General features: G+C 39.1%; 1 protein-coding gene across 5 annotated transcripts in view; it reads right to left on the reverse strand.

The window, feature by feature from the left end:
• RUNX1T1 (RUNX1 partner transcriptional co-repressor 1) overlaps positions 1–21,074 on the reverse strand; it is a 113,698-nt gene that overhangs the window by 57,464 nt on the left and 35,160 nt on the right. The window contains exon 2 of one of the 5 annotated variants that reach the window (XM_082288957.1): positions 9,117–9,244. The exons of 3 other annotated variants lie outside the window; for them this stretch is intronic. In XM_082288957.1, the coding sequence (XP_082145083.1) occupies positions 9,117–9,162 (46 nt within the window). In that variant the 5' untranslated portion in view covers positions 9,163–9,244. The remainder of the gene's footprint in view (positions 1–9,116; positions 9,245–21,074) is intronic. One more of the 5 variants, XM_082288959.1, reaches the window with a different exon arrangement.

Consider the following 21,074-nt stretch of genomic DNA (forward strand, 5'->3'; position numbering starts at 1 on the left):
CTAGATCTTTTCTTTTTGTTGACAAGCTATCCAACTAAGAACTGTGTGTTTTGAGTGGTACTCTTGTGTTTCATGTCACAGGAAGTATTACTGCTATTCCAAACCCAGCTCACTGAACACTGAGGCTCAAGTGAATTGACAAAGTGGCACTCTCTGCCTCTGGCATGAACAACTGAAGAACAGCCAGAACAACCACTGGCCAAACTCATGCCCCAGCCTCCCCAACAAGCTGCAGAGGTGACCACCTGTCTACATTAACAGTCCATCCTTTTACTTGTACAGAGGGAATCTCCAGCATGCTTTCAGATGCACTTTCCCAAAGGCTTCCTGGACCAGTAACTCGTTCCCTTTCTGCACTTTCTGTCCCTGGAATGTCCTGGAATCCTTGCCAGGATTACATGCTATTTGACAAACTACTATCTTAGACTGATATCTAAGAAACACAAATGCCATCAGAATCAAACTGGTACTGTTTGCATGCTCTTATATACTCAACCCCACACAGCACCTTCCCACCAGAAGTAAGAAGATTTTCTTTCCCAGCATCAACTGAAATTTCATAATTTGGTCTCCAGAAACATATTTATGTTTTTAATCCAAAGTTTGTCCAGTCCTAAATTAACAGTAAATCACAGAATCACAGAAAGGCTTGAGTTGGAAGGGGACCTTCAAGATCATCCTGTTCTAGCCCCCCTTCCATGGACAGGCACACTTTTCACTAAACCAGGTTGCTCAGAGCCTCATACAACCTGGCCTTGAACACTTTCAAGGATGAAGCACCCACAGATTCTCTGGGCAACCTGTTCCAATGCCTAATCATCCTCACAGTAAGGAACTTCTTCCTAATAACCAGTCTAAACATATTCTCAGTTTGAAACCACTGTTTGTTACACAAAGCTAGAAGTCTGAAGCAAAATAATGATAAACTTCTTTATTTTCAATGCCCTCATACAAAGTGTAAAGAATAGCTGTACTCATTTTAGAAAAGTCCTAAGAGAATATTGATACCATATTTCATTAGATTTAGCTGGAACTGAAGTCTCCAATATAGACTACACTAAGTAATCTAAAGCAATTTATTTAAATTCAGGGAAACTTTAGGCGATCAATTCCTCTGCCAAAAAGCAAAAAAGATACTACAGCTGTACTTTTAAGAGGCATTGCTTATATTTATATAACATGCCAGAAGTCCTTTAGGCTCAAAAAGAATCAAATGTGGGTGTAGGAGGTGATATTTTCCATGGTTATACATCTGAAAAGATGACACAGGGACTACCAAAAAGATAATGGGTATACTTTTGGCTTTTTTTTTGGCTTGATTTTAAAATGTGTAATTTGTCATGGACAAGTCAAGATCCTGTAAGATGTGGAGCGGTGCTGGCCAGCCTGCGACAGGCTACCCCCCACCTTGTGGATCAAGGTCCTAAACCGCTGCTCTACCAGACTGCACCATTTTACCAATCCAAAAACCCAGTTCCTCCAAGTGGTATTTCAAACAGTGAAAAGTCTGTAACATTAGACTAGATGTGCAGGTCTGGGGAGCAAGACCTTACCCATAATACTGAAAGCAGAGGAAGCCAAACTCCCTCTTCACCAAGTATCAGAACAGTCTGAGGACGTCTGCTTATACCTACTATTTTACACAGACAGCTAAATTAGCAGACTAAATGTCCCATATAATCACTAAAGAGTTAGAGTCTCTAATTTTTTAATCTCTGTGGCTGCTAAATCAGGCATAAACATCCCCATATAGATCTAGGTTCTTTGCCTCATGAGAACCAGAAGCATTCAGACTGCTCTCACAGTGTGGCTGCTGTACACAACAACCGGTGGTCCTCAGTGACCAGGCATAGTAACTCTTTGGCTTCTTTCAGCCACTCAAGACAGGTATTCATCCACCAACAAAAATATATAATGAAGCAGATTTCCCCCCAGAAACCCTTGTGCAGGTGCTGGCATTGTTACCTACTGCCACTACCAGAAAGATAAAAGTGAAACTATAGGCTTTCCTCCATCTCAGTATTATACACTGACAATCTTTTATAGTGCAACTTATACTCATGAGTACTTCAGCATTTGTAGAAATACACACTTTGGAAGACCATCATTTCACATCATAAGATGATGCCATTAAAGACATCTTGTATTTACATGACTGACTGTCTAGACAGAGTGTGAGAAAATACTCATTATTAGTTACGAGTCAGCTCTTCCTCAGTGCTGCATGTCACACCAACTGTCTCTTATTTTGGGCACTGGATCACACCTGAGTGCAGCAGTGGGGAGGTGAGAAGGGGGAAAGAGAGCCTCAAAAACTTCACAAGAAATAAGGACCCCAGTATCTTCTTAGATGAGGCAACAGTACTTATTGACAAATAAGCTCCCAAGCAAAGCAAATACTACCATTAGCAAATCCAAAACTATGGTTTGAATCATCTGGTCTAACATATCACATGCACTCTTAAAAGTGAATGTGAAATAGTATACGCATATAAAGGAAGAGGGAAAGGAAGGAATTTATAAATGTCATTTAAGACTAACAAGTATAAAACCAGATTCAACCCCTTTCTGAAGCCAGTGAATTCACACAAATTCATATTGGCGCAGCAATCAGGGGATCTCACTCAGAAAGAGAGATGCTGGGTTAGCCTTGCAGGCAGCCTCCAGCCCCAGAAACACTCAGAAATATGTGCTTAACTATAGACACTGAAATCAGCTGTAGGTAAAGTAATGAGACCACCCATGGGGTATACAATTACACGCAATGTTTCTAGACCTTAAAGCATCACAGCAGTCTTAGTCTTGCATAATAAAGCTTAAAACCTCCTTCTTTTGAAGCATCATCCCAATGTTTTGAGTTTTAAATATCAGCTGAAGCCTGAACTGAAAGAAAAATCAGCATTAGAGAAACCACAGAAAATATATGCAAATTTTTAAAACAATTTCAGATATCATAGCATTGCCATGACTGATGACAGTTGTACAATACATAGTTCATTTCAAGCCCAGTAGATTCAAATTAAAAGTTTTGGGATTTTTTTTCCTCAACAAATATATTAAAAATGTTTTTATATTTATAGAACATCATTTTCATCAAACCACCTAAATCCCGTACTTCAACACAGCAATATTGACCTTTGTGCATCAGTGCAGCTTCCATGGCTTTCTTCCGTACATACATGTATGTGTGTGCCCGTGTGTGTATGTGCACACACACTTCTACACATATGTGACCAAGTTTTACTTACTTGGTTTCACGTATAAAAATACTTACTGTGATTTTTTTTATGTTTCTTTTTTAAACATTCAGACTTAGAAAACTGGAAGAGGAGAAGATCCTTCAATTATTCTGAAGGGAGTGTTAAATGGAGGGGAAACTGCAGGGCGAGAAGTCAGACACAAAAGAGAAACCACTCAATGATATGGGTGCAACCAAAATATTGACAAGGTAAAGAAGTCTCATGCATTTGAACTCTGAATGTTCAACGTGGATGCACTTAACCCTTTCTGATACGGTAACATTTCCTTGTACATGAAAAAAATCTATGAAATGTAGATTTAACTCTCTCTGTGCTATGGAAACACCGTACATTTGGCTTTGGGCCTACTTGGGCATATATATTTTGTGTCCCTGAGTGATGGATTAACCAGTAGAGAGGCCATTTTTATGAGAAAAAGAAGACTATTCCCCAGCAGGACGGAAACCCTGCGGCGGGGCAGAGGGCGCCTCTGGCCGGACGCACCGCGGGAGCTCCGGGAGCCCCGGGCAGAGCCCAGGCGCCGCCGGGAACGTCCACGGGCGAGTGAGACCACTAGAGGGAGCCGGCATTGTGCCGCGCCGCCGGGAAAAATCCCTGCCCCGACCGAATACTCAAACGGCAAGGTGCTCAGAAAGCCAAAGGGAGACGCTTTAAGAAAAGTTCTTTCCAGTATCTTCAGCCACGTGATATAAAGGAGAGCCTGTGATACTCTGTGTGTGTGTACACATCAGTATGTACTATTCTGTGCCCACGGTACCAACAGAATATTACGTAGTTGTCTCTAAAATTCAGCTATAGTAATTTCTTTCTCAAAAGAGCAAGTAGACCGCCCTGGTTGCAACAAAAGACCTTTTTCACTGCCTCCTATTGTCATCTCTCACCCCAGCCAAACAAGTTAGATGTTGCCCCCCTGCCCCCAATTACACCTCCCCCTCACCTTCCCCTGCTTTGGGGATAGCTTCCTATGTGAAATATTCCAAAAGTGGAATTGCAGCAAGCAACACAATAGGCGATGTCATGCCTACAACTCACACTATATCTAGGCACAGAAACCTGGATTGTGCACACACAACGATAGCCATGTGATGATGGCATGAACTTGAACATACCCCAACACAATTTAACACCATTTCTTTTTTGCACCACAACACAGAGAACCAAACAAAACCTGGTATTTCCCTCACACCTATAATCAATCAGAGAGATCGAATGGCAAGCAGGTAAGAAATAAAGGCTCACACAGATCTTTATAAACATCCTTTCAGTACCACATATGTGTTAAGAAAGTTAATCCCAAGGACAGGTACAATTCAAAAGCATAGAGAGTGACCACACAGGCATCTCCTGTGAAAACGTATTTCTTTATGGTCTTCTTGGAATACAAGATGTAAGACATATCAGTACTTGTCTGGTAAGCTTTAAACTGCTTTGATATGAAGAAATGGAGAACTGCTGAACTGCAACAATTATCCATGGCAAACTCTGCAATTATGAAAGGAAAATTTTAAAATGGGGAAATAGGTATACCTGGATGAAATACTAAACAGTTAACAAGAATAACTGTCCCCAAATGAGTTCCTAGACATTATCTTTTCCATAATTATTGCAAGTAGCTTCAGTAACTGTGCATACAAATGACCTATTAGAAACTTAACAGGTCATTTTCAAAGGTGATTATGAGCCCTGACTTACAGAGTTACTTGGGTTTGCACACAATTCTGTTCAGTGCCAACAATCTGCACAAAATTAAGATAAAATGTGTTTCCAAAACACCAAGCAGAAATAAACTTTCAGAAACTAAAAGAAGGTATGAGGTGGTGAACACTGATGAATCTGATGCAGTCATCTTCATAAATTAAATGTTAAAAAATTTGCTTTTGTCTGTGCTCTGGTGTCAGGAGAATGGAAAGGAGGCAGCAATCATACGTTAGAGCTCTTATAATGCCCCATACTACAATAAATAATGATGAGTGTAACAGTGAAAAGTCTAAGGCTAGACAGGAGAGATAAAAGTCATAGCAGGTTATCAGAGTTATCAGGTTATCTGCTGTAGAACACAGTACGGACAGCAGAAACTTGTGAGTAGATAAAGATACCCCAATGAACTCCTTAAAATGACAACAGGATGTTCTGCACCTCAGTGGTCCTTCTTGGCCCTGTTTCTTAATGGGTAACTGCGCTATTGCAACAAATGAACAAGCAATAGGTTTGGTTCAGAAAATATGAGAAAACTGTTCAGAAGCACCATTTAAGGAGAGTAATAAAGAACAGGAGTATAGACATGCAGCCTCTTCACTTGCTGAGGTTGTTAAGAAACAGCAGGAGACACAAAAACAGATTCTGGCACTCCGACTGTGAAAGGCTTGGGCAGGTTGTAAAGAAATTAACTGAGCAAAACCAGAATAGATTCACTTAAAATGTGCAGGGAAAAAAGGCAAGAAGAAGCATCCCAAGCTACATTAACCAGAGGAAACAAAAGACATTATCAGTTTGCATTCATATCAAATAAATAAGAAAACAAAACTATAAAAAAACTTTGATCTTAACTGAAACTGAAGAAAGATATTGACAACTAACAAATATTGACCTAGCTTATGTTTAAATCTATCTCAACAATTGAGAAATAAATGGGCAAGGAGGGTACCAAACTTGGACAAACACCCTTGATTCTGGAAACATGTATGTGATTTTTTTACAGGAAGGAGTGAAATAGAAAATGGGACTCTGGTACTGCTTGTTCTTCTCTCACTTTCTCTTCTAGCACAAAAAGAGAGAAGAAGAGGTAAAACAAACACACTGTGATACTATTACATTGTTCAGCCAGGCCTGGGATTGTGGGACCTTTCCTCCAGAAACCCCGAACCCTTGCAAGAACAGGGACAAGAAGCTGTATGGACTCATTGGTTCTGCAGGGAACCAGCAGCCTTCTGTCTATTGCTCCCCTCTAATATTTAAAACAATCTTTGTCTTTTTTTTTTTTTTTTAAACCATCTCAAATGTATACTTTAAACACATGCTCTACATCATGTTATGTCATACTGGAACAAACAGCTCCTCAAAAGGCTGAACTTCCATTTGTGATTATTTATGTAAAAGCTTTGTTTTCTTTGGACTGCATCTACTGGCAGCTAAATTCCCAAGCCTTCAACCTGCCATCTCAAAGAAGCAGACTCGAAAGAGTCCAAGTAGTTTACTGTCAGTCTGTAATGAGAGTAAAATTATAAATCTCTGTACGAAAAGCCAGCTGCTTCATTCTTAACTCTGATCCCCCCTTTTTCTTTTGCATTCTAGCTAGCATACAGCTGCAATAAATGTGGCTCTTCTCACAAGCCATGCAGATGTTAACAGTTCTGTAGGACATCAAGAAACATTTCAAGAATCTTGTAAGTGCTGACTAAACTTGCTTGAATAACCCACACTATCTCCTCCACATTCCTATTCAGTAACATTAGTCTTCCTGAATATATTGGGGGGGGGGAAGGGGGAATTACCATTTAAGCTAAGGCTTTAATATCTAGGTCTAACTGCACTATCAGTAAACAAAGCATGTTCTTAAGCCATCAGACAACAGATAGTAAAGCAAAGGAAGTAAATTTATTCTTTGTCACTATGAGTATTGCTTTTTTTGTTTCTTATCTATGCAAGAACAATAAAATTAATGTCTGAAAATATATATTTATAAAAGCTATGGCTGTATGTATTTGAAAGAATGGATCAGAATTAGAGCAAGATCTTTTCTTTTCTAGTAATCAAATGGATTAATACTAAATTAGAGCGAAGGAGTTCAAAGTGCTACCTAGTACATTTTTATTAAAGTTGTATTAGCATGACAGGCATATGCATTAAAGATTAAGCTAAAGCCTCAAACCACAGTCAGCAGCAGCAAGAGTCCAGCTGTGCAGGTAGAGGACTAGATACGAAATGCATTAATTAAGTGGGTTTGTACTAGAGATGCTGTTTTAATATTCTTCCCTGTTCAAGCAGTGTGCTGGGGTAGAGCTAATTTTCTTCTTAGCAGCTAATGTAGGGCTGTGTTTTGGATTTGTGCTGGAAACAAGTGTAGGTAACACAGGAATGTTTTAGCTATGGCTGAGTGGGGCTTACACAGAGTCAGGGCCTTTCTGCTTCTCACCCCTCCCAGCAGTGAGCAGGCTGGGGATGCACAAGGAGCTGGGGGTGGGGGGGGTGGGGAACGACACAGCTGGGAGAGCTGACCCCAATTGACCCAAGAGACATCCCACACCATGTGATGTCATGCTTAGCAATAAAACTGGGAGGAAGGTTGGCTGGGAGGCTGCTGCTTGGGGACTAGCTGGGTATCAGCCAGTTGGTGGTGAGCAATTGTATCAATTGAGTTTCTTGGGTTTTATTTCGCTCTGCTATTTTACCTTTTATTACAATTATCACTATTATTATTGCTACTATTACAATTATCACTATTGCTATTATTATTATTATTATTACAATTATTATTACTATTTTATTTCAATTATTAAACTGTTCTTATCTCAACCCACAAATATTCTCACTTTTATCCTTTCAATTCTCTTCCCCTCATCCTGCTGGTGGGGAGCAAGCAAGCAGCTGTGTGGGACTTGGTTGCCAGTTGGGATTAAACCACGACAAGCAGCAAGTTTAGTCTCCTTTTTGGGGTAGGACTTTCAAAACACGTGAAGCAGTTTAGAAGCTCAGTCATCAACAAAGCCAGTAAGACTCACTCGTGTATTACTCCAGACACTTGAAAATCCCACATCAAATACCCTACCCTGTGTGTAAACTTCACACTTTGAAAACCCACTGGAAGGAGGGCTGCAGAGTGATTCGCAGCGCTGAGCCATAAAGAGATCACAATCTTTGACAAGTTCAGAAACAAAATGTGCAGTCAAGAGTGTCTATGGCAGAGTTTTGAGATTGTCTCCAGTCAAGTGTCAATCTCAGCAGAGTTTCAAAGAGGATAGGGTAGGGAGAAATAAAATGAACATATCAGTACATTTCCTGCAAGGAATCGATAAAAAGACCTCACTCCCACAAAGGCTTACATACCTGCTCCACTTCAGATACTTCTCCTATTATGTAGCACACTTGAAGTGAAAATCAAGTCTTTGAAGACACAGGGCAAAAATAATTTACCATGAAATGTGGGATTTGGGGTATTGTTTGTTCTTTGATTTAGTAATACAGGAAATCTGAATATAAAGCAGAATTGCAATGTGCTATTTTCTAAATGTTTCATGACACTGCTTTTAGAGTAATTTCATCAAAATGTCATAAAAAGACATTTAAGCATTTTGAGATAAGCAAAAAGACAATAGACTACAACCTTAAAAAGAATTTAATGTAATATTAACAGAAGCTCTGTAATTAGCTAGTCCAAAAACCTCAAGCCGTCTTCAGGCTTCCCCAAACAAAACAAATTGGAAGGAGAGAGCAGGAAGAAAAGAACTGGGAAAAAAAGGAGAAAAATAAAGAGAGAGGAAAGAAAAGCCACATGAGCCAGAGTCCCTTCACTGCTGTTATTTCTCCACAAGCGGAAATGCTCCGTTCAGTCACGGCTTAGGAGGCATAAACATCATTGAAATTCAAAAGCAGCTCTGAGAAAGAGGACGCCTCAATTGGTATGCAAGTGGTGTTTTCTCGCCCTGAATACATTATGAACTTGCAGCATGCTAATATGCCATGCTATCATAAGCACCAGATGGAACAGTAGGCAGTGTATGTCCCATCAAACCTCAGGAAGATGTATTAATGTTCCTGCTCTTTTTTTTTTTTTCTTCCCCTCCCTCCCCTCCCCTTTCTTCCCCTCCCCTCCCCCACTACAACCCCTCAGCTGTGTCCCCAGACTGGCACATTTCGTACCATCAGTCACCTGCTCCCGAAGCACAGTTCTCCAGGGCTGCCTCATCTTCACCAGGTGGTGCCAAGCATCTTTTCAATCTTTTTTATCGCAGAAGGTAAAGGCCACAAGACGTGTCAGGCTGTGCTTACTGAAGGGTACCGAGTACAAAAGATAACATCATGAGATAAATGATAGATGAAGGAAGACTTTGGGTTTAAAGCTAGCACAATAGTTTTAAATTATGTATAAACAGCACAGCACAAATTTCCCCCTCAGTACTATTGATGAATGAAGAACTGGGGGACAGCAGCAAAGGGAAAGATTTTCCAAGTAATCAAATAAAACAGAGGAAACTGGATTAAAGATCTTTGAACTTAATTTCTTTTTTCACCACACTGGAAATCTTTTCAGAGAAGATGTACACAGTTCAACAGCCATTTATAGGGTAGGGGCAGGATTTAATTTTAAATCAGAGTAAGAAAATGGCACACAGGCAAATTAGCTTACAGGATTTTTGATTTTTTAAAATATATATTATTCTAATGACATTCCTTGGCTTTTATGACTAACAAATTGCTTGAAGCTGTATGTATGATTCAAAAGACATCGAGAATTTTAATACTGCTTTGCATCATTTATTAATTCAGTCTCAAGCAGGTTTTGTATTACTGAAGAGAAATGTGATCTAGTATTCTGTATGAAAGTATGTGCATAGGCATACAAAATTAAAGCACGTATTTTCTGGTATCACCTGAACTTTTCTTATCTATTCACAGAAATAAACTGCCTATTGAAATATATGGTTTGAAAGAAAATTATTTTCTTTTTCTTTTCCTGTTACTGTGCTCTTCAGAATGCAAAATAAGGTCCTCAAGACTGAAAATTAAGAGCCTGTGAATTCAAAACACAAGAAAGAAAGACAAGAGATGGCTGAAGAAAAGCAAATCAGCTTTAAGCATTTGAAGTTTGAATGTTCAAGTATTTTTAAACAGGTTTGTTTTTCAGAGAGAAATCACATCAGTAAACATTTTGCCATTTTCTGATATTTTAGAAAACACCTGCTGATTTACAAACAGCTCTCACTATGAATGTAAATCTATTATTTTCCTAACAACATTAGCCTTCTCATAAATACAGTCTAATTCTACAAGATGCTGAGTATTCACAACTCACACAAGCTTTTCTGGGGATTAACGTTGCTCAAAACCTTCTAAGAGCTAGATAGAGAAGTTATCTGTTGCATGTATTAGAAGTATTTTTCCAACTGCTAAAGGTCTGGTTGACAGAGATTTCCCACCACACATCCAACCCTAAGTAAAACAAAAAAATAATTACCTTCTTCTTTCAAGAAAAGCATGTTTAATAGTAATAATGACTGTTATTCAGAAACAACAGGCATTATTCTACCATCTATTAAGTCCAGAAAGGCATTAATGCAAAAATATCTTAAGGACTGAGTCAGAAATCAGACCAATTTTTTTCCTTTTTCTTTTCCTACTGAATATTGGGGGACTTGTTTTGTTTCTTAATATATAGCCTTTAAGGGTAATTTGCTAAACTATGATTTGCAATGTGCAAATAAGTCTATTTAAGTCCATTATCCTGTGTTATAAAGTAATTTCTGACACCTTAACAGCACTCAATTTAATTACAACACACTGAAACAGTAGAGCTGACTCCCAAAGGAACCAGTTTGGATCAGAAGATGATGATATATGCTAGCTGCTTATCAGCTTTCAGCATCAGATCCACCATCAGCTGTTTTCAAGAACAATATCAGAACATCTGCATCATCATATTATTTTCTGGCAAAAAGCCCTCCAAAAGCCAGCAATTGCATTCAACAATGTGCACATACCCACACTTGTAAGCAGACATATTTAGAACCCAGCAGCTTTACTGTAATGACTAAAAGAGACAAAAAAAACCCCAAAACCAAAACAAACAAACAAACAAAAAACCCCAAAAAAACCAAATAAAAAAACCCCAAACAAACAAAACAAAAAAAAAAAAAAAAAAGAAACCCTTTTGATTTTGATTCAGTAATCATCAATTTCTGCAACAGAATCCCCATTGGGTAATTCATCAGGGCATCTATTCTATATCTAGTGTGGCAAGACAGCAAAAACACTTACAGCCTCCAAAAAGAAAAACACTTGTGACAAAACTATTAAGCATTCCTGGTGATTAAGCAATAGACACTCATTATTTCAAGACTGTCTTGAACCAATGCCCCAGACAAAACCATGCAATCATATCTGCTGCTGTCAGGATGAAATCAAGGCATCATTTTCTGTATTCCTTCAAGAAAAAGCAAGTTACTCAGCAGCATCCACAAAGCTCCTTCTGAGAGAATATAGAAGTTATCTGAGGAAAGAGTATATAATTCCTCTTGTGGCTCTACAGAGAGATGCAGGTCGATACCTTAAATTTAGGTAGTATTTTTACCTTTGGAGCTTTTACAGACTCTCAAGAGTGGTTTGAAGCAAAACCTTTAAGGCAGCATAAATGAAAGGATTCTGTTTCTGCTGGTGTCTGAAGATTAAGTACCATTACTTGCCTTCCTCAAAATGAAAGGAATTGGAAATTACTATTCTATCAATTGACACGTCACAGGAAGAAACCTAGCTGGTTAGCTGACAAGCAACCATGCAAATCAAACTCAAGATGTGGTTCTGTCTATGCAGAGAAGTCTGAAGAGGGCAAAGAAAGGCTGTAACACTGGCTTTCTGGGAGCAAACTTGCTATACATGCTCTGTAGACTCTGCTTTCATACCAAGGTCTCAATCAAAGTTTCATGCACAGATTCATCTCCTGTGCAGCAGACTCAATAAATAAAGAAAACCCAAATATATGTTTGCTTTTACAACTAGAGAATAATGTAAAGAGAGATGCAAGTAAATTAACAAAACAAGATAAGCATTCTTCAAAATGCTTTAAAATTTTTACCGATAGTATTCTCAAAGAGGCCACCATCTCACTTCTCCATTTTCAAGGGGACAATGAAGTGCTCACATTGGCTAACAGGAATTCAGAAAAGAAAGATATCCACTCCTTACTGCACAGATCCCCTTTAAAAATTGCAAAGGACTTTGCTTTTATTTCTGACAATGCAATGCAGTCAAATGCTGATCTCAGTGTAAAATAATCAAATACTGATTTTAATAAAGTAATTTAAATTACTTCTAAGATCTAATATGGATGAGATTGACAGAAGCTCTCTCTTTCAGGACCCTAAAGTTAGGAGATCCTACAGTGCCATGTAAGGATGAACTCAACCAACGTGGACCACCTGAGTTCTAGAAACTTAGTTGTGTTCCTCCTGTCAGTGGAAAAATGAAAACTAAAAACACCAATCCCAAGACGCAGTAAACACTGTTGCAAACCAGTTTCCATGAAGAAAACTGATGACTTTCAAAGCTATTAAATGACACTGCCATCTGACCTTGTTGGATATCTAATTACAGCCATTCTTTTACAAACATAACAACAGTTGCTTTAGTGAGCATCTTTCCACTTTCTTTACTGTGTTAGAAGTTAGAAGAAGAAGAATCCTATGTTTCACTCAGGATTTCACTTTCAAAACTGATAGAAATCCCAATAATTTCTGAAAACGAATGAGATTATTGCATATCCCTGTTTTTTAAAGACCATTTTTGTACACTGCAGTGTTTATAGTCTAAAATGTCCAAAACAGTGTACCTAGTACAGTTCCAGGCAAAGAAAAGTAGAAACAGTAACACTGTCACAGAAAATGACCTCTTCTAAATTTCAGTTAGACAAACTTTCTCCTAAATAGAATACAAATAAGTGTGTGCAAATCTAGCAGATAATTACACAATCAACAATTATGTGGTGAAATGGACTGGAAAAATAAAATTTAAACAATAAATGTTAATTTGTATTTGCTAACCACAAAAGATGTGGCTGGTGCTCTGCAAGGCACAAAATCCCTTTAAAAAAAGATTCTCTTAAAAATTCAAGGAATGATATGAGGAAGTCACGTATAAGAAAGTCTATGTAGATGGCATTTATTTGAATTATAAAACAGCTACTATGAAAATTCAAGACTATGTATACATGTTTATTGCTCTGGTTTAAAAGGGCCACCAGAATATATTTGGAATGCACAGTTTAGAAGCAAGAATCAAATTATGACTGTATTTTCCTATGTTGCGAGTGCACACATTTTCCAAACTGCAATCTTGTGGCAGGAAGAGTATTTGAGTCATGTGTGCTTGCATGACTCACAAAACACGTATTAAGGAGAGAGCTGAAAAAAGGAAGGGGAAAGGCCCTGTATCCCTAACTGGGAGATTACTCCTTTAGCAGGATGTGGTTTCAAAACAGGAGGACAGTAAGACATTGAGCCGAACATTGCTAGAGGAATCAGAGTGAAACAGGGAATCTGCACTGGAGATATACAGGAAGGCTCCCAAGGTCTGGAGGATTATAAGCACATAAAGAAAATTCCAATAAAGCATTAGAACTGAAAGAGTACAAAGTTAAATTTTAGATGTGCTTTCCAAATGACTTACAGAAGACAGAGTAGTGCCTTAAACCCCAGAAAAGCTGTATTGATAAGATAGAAAGGGCAGTGGACTTTGAAAGGCAAAACGTATTCCTTCTTCTTGAATCATTTCAAACTTCACTGCAGTTAACTATGCATACACAAATGCCACTTCCTCAAATTTCAGCTCATTATAGCAACCCCCTTTTTTAAATGAAGAATGATATCGGCCTGACCCCACAGCAGATCTGCACAAATTTGCAGTATGCTTGAAGGGTTACTGAAATATGTTTTCCTTCCTTAATCCTCACCTTCTCTTCCAGGAGGTGATCAACACCAATTCCTTTTACTCTTCTCTTTCCACATTTTTTTTGGTCTTTGTCAGCTCAGTATTGTCAACATGCAAAAATACGGCAGAGCTTGTTACAGTCTGCTTCCAAAAGGATGTCCGTAAGGAATGAGAACCATATGAGCACTACTCTTAATAACTGTGTCCACTGCTGATGGTATTTCCTTTTGAATTTCAGAAAGATTTCCTGTCACCTTTGACTTACACTTTGTGCCTGTTTAAAAGCACAGTTAGGTTGCAGGCATTGCTCCAGAATATTTATCCACACTAGAACCTAAATATCTGGCTGGATAATTTTAATAAATTCAGACATATGGGTCCTACCAGGTAATTTTTCCTCATGAAATTTTCACAAGATTACCAGATCCCAAGAGCAAGAAGAAGCAGAAATAAATCTACAGTTCATTACACAACATAATGAAAAAGCTCAAGTAAGGAAGGCTCTAGCTTATGGCATAAGAATTTGGGCAGGAGACTTTTAGAAGTTGGATCGGTTCAGTGGCTCTTCTGACACTACAGCTTTAAACCAGCTGCAGGAACATTACTAACAGGTGGTGTGCTGCAGCGCAGGGACTAAACTAAGAGGTCTGTGAACCTTCAGTTGAGGTGCCTCCTCCCAAATCCCAAGGTCTCCAGCAACTTCTTGTCTCAAGTAGTTCTGCAGTTAAAGGTTACTGAGGCTCTTTTCCACACTCTGCCTACAACTTGCAGTAAAGAAGAAATTACTAGTAGAGAAAAAACAAAACAAAACAAAACAAACAAACAAACAAAAAAACAATAAAAAAACCAGCACAGAGAAATAAATTCAGCTCAGGTATACGGAAGCACAGCTCCATAAGCTGCCAGAGGAAGGAGGTGCAGCCCTTTCAACCAGCACTGAGCCTGACAATTCTGCTCTTCTACCAGCACACAAAGTCCATTCAGAAAGCTACAGATCAAGTAATAGTTTCAGACCAGATTCAATGAATCACTTTAGGTGCCTGAAGCCCAACACTGCTGAAATTTCCCCTGAAACGCAACACAGAAGCCAGTACCACGGGCTGCTCTGCTCTCCTCTACAGAGCATGGGGCTGAGGCACCTCAGACTGGGTATCCACAACAGTTAACAGATCCAGCAGAACAAAGAATGACTATGCAAGCTGAAGTGACCTTAGGAGATGAGACAGTCTATACCCTTCTGCCTTAAAGAATGTGAAGTTTAGATCAAATTGCCAAGGGTCTGTCCAATACAGGATCTTCAATAATGAAAATATCACTACCTCTCTGAAAAAACAGTTTTAATGTCTGACCATTGTTACGGTGGAGAATTTTTTTCCCGTGTATCTACTTGGGTTTTATCATGGTCTATTACTCGTGCCTTTTGCCTCTCATCTTTATCTCTATGCACCTTGAGAAGAATTTGGCTCCATTGAACTTCTCTATACCTTCCCATTAGGTAGTTGCAGACAGCTCATGACAAAAAAGATTATATAAAGTTAATTATATTTAACTAGCAACTGCCTACATCTCACCAACAGGAAAATTCCTGCCTTTCAAGGGCTTCAGTAACTTGGAGACATGGAATCCACAGCATTACTCTCTCCTCCAGAAAAGTTGTCCATATCCTCATCTTCAGAAGATTGGCAAGTAGAACTGGTTTGTATAAGACACAGCTAGGCGAGATGGAAGAGTGAGCTTTGAAATTTTTTTGCAAGTCTTTGGAGTGGAAGCCTCACTTTGGAAGTGAAACACACAAATTCAAATCCTCCTTCTGCTTGCTCAAGCTCAGGTCTGGAACATATTCCCTTAGCTGTGGGAAAAGCTACTGCCCATTAGCAGTTTATGGGAGTAATCTCCAACACTCTTGTCCTACCCAAGAACTGAACAAGTAACATGTAAGGAGCGAACATGGCACAAGATCAACAGCAGCAAGGGGGAAGTGGCTCCTGCACTAGTCCTGCTCTTCATCTGGTGACTCTCATGTACATTGAGGCAGAAAGAACAAACGTACATCACAAAAATGCAACTTGATGCAGAGATGGCTGAGCTCCTGGAGAGTTGAGCCAGTGAATATAGATAGAATATTACAACATGGCAAGGACTTCACCAGCTTCACAGAGGAACTGCGTGAACATGGAGTTAGCATAGCAGGATATTGAAAGAAATAAGCCTTGCCAAGTCGGCCAATATGGCTAGACTGTGTCTGTGTGTAAGTGAAAATCCAAGCACTGCTGTGCCCTATGTTTTTCCCAATTTAATCTCTACTTGCCTCAGCATTGCTGGCTCTATGTTCCATTTTACACCAGACACATTTCTGGGAACAAAAAGTAAGCCTACACTTGTGAAGAGACCAACATTTCTAAATATGCACTGGGCTTCCTCTGAGATTACCTACCAGATCCAACTGTGTGAACAACTTAAGACACAGAAATGCTTCAACTCCAAAAAGACATTGGTGTGATCTCAGCACTGGGCTGCTTAACCCTATCAATACTGAGGGAGACCCTGCCATGCACAGATGCAGCTTGACATGCTCAGGAAACTTTAAAGCTGGAACAGTTATACACCCGGGAATGAGGAGGGTTAGAGGCATGGCACTTTGGATTTGGAAGGCAGCTACTCCTTCAAGTGCACAAGTTGTTTTGTGACCTGGAAGCTGATTTTTTTGTAGTGTTATCCTTGATGTACACACTTGGAAGAAACAAGGATGAAGCCAACAAACCAGAAACTGGTACAGGTATGTGTACATGTCCTGAAAAGGACCAGGTATCATGTCCCCTACTCTTAGATGTACCTGTATCTCTGTTTGGACTTCAAACTAGCATATCATATAATTTCATTTTATGCAAAATTCAAGTTGTCTTTTCAAATTGTATATACACAGATCACTTTGATTTGCAAGCTGTGACGATCATGCCTTAAATATGTGAGTGTGGAGTGCAAAATCTTCTAATATAGGTGTGATTGGTGCTAAACACCAAGGAAGTACCTATCCTGAGAAACTGACTTGGTTGTTCTCTAGCTAAGGGTCTGAGTTATAAAACACTCAATCTTCTCAGGAAAGAAGTGTTTGGGACCCTGACAAAATATATATATATTCCTGCAGCACAATCTGCATTCCATGATGTGTTAGTTACTTTCCATGCATGTGTAGCATGAGGCAGTTCACAGCCCCATGGGTTGAAAATAAGAGCAATAATGTTATGCAGACTTTGGAATTTATTACTACCATAAAAGACGAAGAAATTTTAATACTGTGAAAAGCAAGTCATCACATGTCACCTCCCAATCCTACCATACATATCTGAAGAACCCAGTGACCCACAGTCCTCTTAGGGAAAGAGCTTTTCACTCATAGCTGAATCCTGAAGATAAAGTCATTATGTAGGATGATTGGAATAACGATGCAAAGTTAACACTCAGACTTAAGTATTTCCAGACACATTTTCCCTGTTTGGCAGAAAACTTGTTTTGTAAGACAGAGAGTCCTCCTAATATAACAGCATAGCAACTGCAGCTTAGAACAGACCAAGCTGGTTAATGGACTGTTAGGACACTTTTGCTGTGTAACAGCATTTAGACGCATGTATTTAAAAAACAGGTGGATAATCCAAATGTTCAGTTACTAGGACACTAACAGTTATGTCCATGGCAATTTTGTTTCTGTTCTTTAAACAAATCATCACTTGCAAGCACTAATGTTAAAAGCAGAAAGCCACTCTAGTACACAGTGGCTATAAATGCCAAATCAATTTTCAGCAGATAATAAAGTCCATGTTTTACAATCAGCAATACACTGTTTTACTACCCAAAATGTAAGCTAATAATATATAGCTCTGCTAAATGGAAAATGCAGATATGCTGTTAAGAAATGGGCTGGCTGTGAGATGATGGATCATTTCTGCCGGGACCTTCTTAAAGCTATGTGCAAATGTTTTGAAAATATCACATGATGTGGCCATGTGTTAAAAATTACAGCCAGTTAAGTTCTCTGCTAAGAAAAATATGTGGGCAATTTATGAAATGCACTCCAGGATGGAGATATCTTAAGTAAAACCAGATTTTGAAAACAAACCCATTTTTTTTGAAACATGAACTTAAAAAAAAAAATAGTTGCAGCCACATCTGGAGAGCAGAAGTAAAGAAAGGGTGGTCTGACCTAATACCAGGCCATCTTCTGAAAGAGCAGCATTATTTCTGGGCTACAATGACTGTGATCACTGATTGTCCTTTTAAGGAAACCATGCTGAATACTGCCATGGGCAATAATAAAGCATTTTGTAGGCCAACATCTGTTCTTTGAAAGTACTATAAAATGACTGATAGATTTGTAATGTTTCATAAATAAAGTCCGGAATAAACTACTAAAAAAAAAAAAAAGAAAACCAACCACCACATTCACAGTAATCAGAGAAACTGGTATATGGTATTAGATTTGAACACTGTTCCCCCAGGAACAATTATTTAGACATAAACGCTTCCTAGAGCTCGCTACACAGAATGACAAAATGGTTAACTTGGTTATGGCAAGCTGCATGTTAACGGGATTATCTTTCTAGAGACTTTTCTCAGAGTTGCAGCAGTGCCTTCACAGAGGTCTGAATGGCTTTTACAGCGCTTCATTAGGCAGCCCCGCTGCTGTCGCTTTGCCCCGACAGGGGAGAGAGGAGGTGAGCGCCCAGTCGCAATTATAACAGTACAAGCAATTCGTCTTTGAAGGGCAAATTTAGTTTGTGTAATTGTAACCACCACACATAAACCAGAAACCGTCTTTATTAACTCATGTTCTTTCCCCAAAAGAAGGACTTCAGACGTCAGAATCACTAAAGGGATGGTTCTGAAATCAAGACTTCACACACACACAAAAGGCACTGACATAATATCAGATTACATAAAAATACACATCCTTTTAATCTCTTGTACATAATGTGCTTACTTTTAAAATACAAAATCTGCCCCAGATGGCTAATAATGCCCATTTGAAAAAACACAACACCACAATATTAAAGGGCTAAAATATGCTGTGAACAGATTGAGAGGCAGTTCATCCTAGAGGAGAGTAAAAAAGTGCAGATGGGTGTCAAAAATAGCCAAGTGTCAGATCTGTTCAAGTATCTCCATTCTGGCACATGCTCCCAGTCACAGCTGTTAGTGTATTCTCTGTATCCAAGTGCAAGGTTTTCTAACACTCAGAGCTGACATTAAAACACACTTCTTGCTTGCTACTGCTTTAAGGAGAATGCTGCAAATAAAAGATTTACTTAGTGGTAAAGCTTAACGAGTATTGATAAGGGTATACATACTTGAATGTAGCACATGCCATTTTGATTAAAGATGCATGAAATTTTAACCAGCAGGTAGATTAAGTAATTTAAATGCCAAAGGCTTAATAGGTTTTCAAAAATGTCCACTCTAGGCATTCCAACAGTTTGCCAATAGCCCCAAATAATGCACACGAGGATCAAAACTGATAAGACTGTGTCATTTTAGTACACCCAAATATCTTGATAAAACACAGAAATAGTAAAACTGCATGAGAAGATGAGTTCCACACAAACATAAGGGAAACATCAGTGGATTCAAATTATGCACAACGCACGGTTTTCCTAATTAATGAATTACCATGGTATTTCTAATGAAGACCACATTCCCAGGAATGCAATGCATGCAAATCAAATTTGATGTTTAAAGGGTTAAATTGACCTTTCATAGTCCTCAGTTGTTATCTATGCAAATTAATTTGCCCATATTTCAACCATATAAATCCTCTTAACCTTGTGCTTTGAGCAAACAGAGCCCGCTTTCTTGTTACAATCACGGGATCAGCAAACATACCAGCAGTAGGGTATGACCGTATACAAAAATCCTAAAAGGAAAACATTCTTCCAACAACTGGCAATACCTACATGCAACTGTGGCTGCAGTAAACTGGCAGATACTGTTTCAAAACACCATCTGCGAGGTGTACAGACTCTCTGTGATCAAGCGTAGCCTCTTCTGCCTGTCCTACCCAAATAATCCACAAGAACCAGCCAGCTGTAGGATCTCTAGCCCTGTCTTTTTTTTTATCCAGAACACAGGCTGTTATAATCAGGCACATGGCTTTCTCCAGTCCTTACCAAAGGGGGGAAAAAAACACAAACAAAACACACCAAATTCAATCTACTCAGTTGTGGTCAAGCATCTCACAAAACCCCTCAGACAAATCACCCTGCATAGAAGAGTTTTTATTGGCAATAACACTTATCAATTAGACAAGTGATCGTAAGATCCAAGAGTAATATTTTCCTGAGGAAACCGACCTATTGTAACTCCCAGCTCCACAGCAATTCCTCTAATTCAGCAGATTTTTTAATTGTTTTTTTTTTTTTGAATCAACGTATTTTGGTGATTTGCCTGGTGACAGTGGCAGACTATGATTTAGGGCAAGGCTGGAATAATCTGTTTTATAAATCTCCCTCACTTCTCCAACATAAACAGCTTTTCACAGAGATAATTTCAGCTGATGGGTAAACACTGTGAATGATCTCTGACGATCAAATGTTTGCAGATTCAAGGTGCAGCTGACAGTCATGAAAGCCAGCCCGAAGCTGTATTTCTCTTTGCTAAAATGATCCCCTGTGCAGAGCCCTGCACCCACAAAGCTGGTGACTTTCTGCTATTTCTACCCCTTTTCATTGAAACATCCAGTCCTGCTGTAAGTATCATCTCTAGCAGTTCACTTGCACAAATTCCCCTCCCCCCAACACATACACAACAGAATTAGCATCCGCGATCGCTCTGTACCGGTATCAGCTTGCAAATCACCCTCTATATTAAAAGAGAAAAGAAAAAGAGAGGGAAAATATACTATCAAAAAACGATTAGCGTTTCCTCATTTAGAACCGAAAGAGCTGCAATAATTTCGACTCACCAGGCATCCTTGGATAAAATATACCACACTGTAAATGGCTCTCTCCTAAAAGCAAGCTTATTTAGGGCTCAGTGCCTCCTGTTCTGGAATGAACAGAGAGAAGCGAGGAGGGCCATCAGAACTGGCTGTGGCAGCGTAGCTGGAGGCAGGATGCTGGGCGCGTGCGTTTGCCAGGCAAAGACAGATGGAGAGCTGACACTCTGTATTGCACTTGGAGCAGAAATGTG

The sequence above is a fragment of the Coloeus monedula genome, assembly GCF_965178545.1.
Source record: "Coloeus monedula genome assembly, chromosome: 1".
NCBI lineage: Eukaryota > Metazoa > Chordata > Aves > Passeriformes > Corvidae > Coloeus > Coloeus monedula.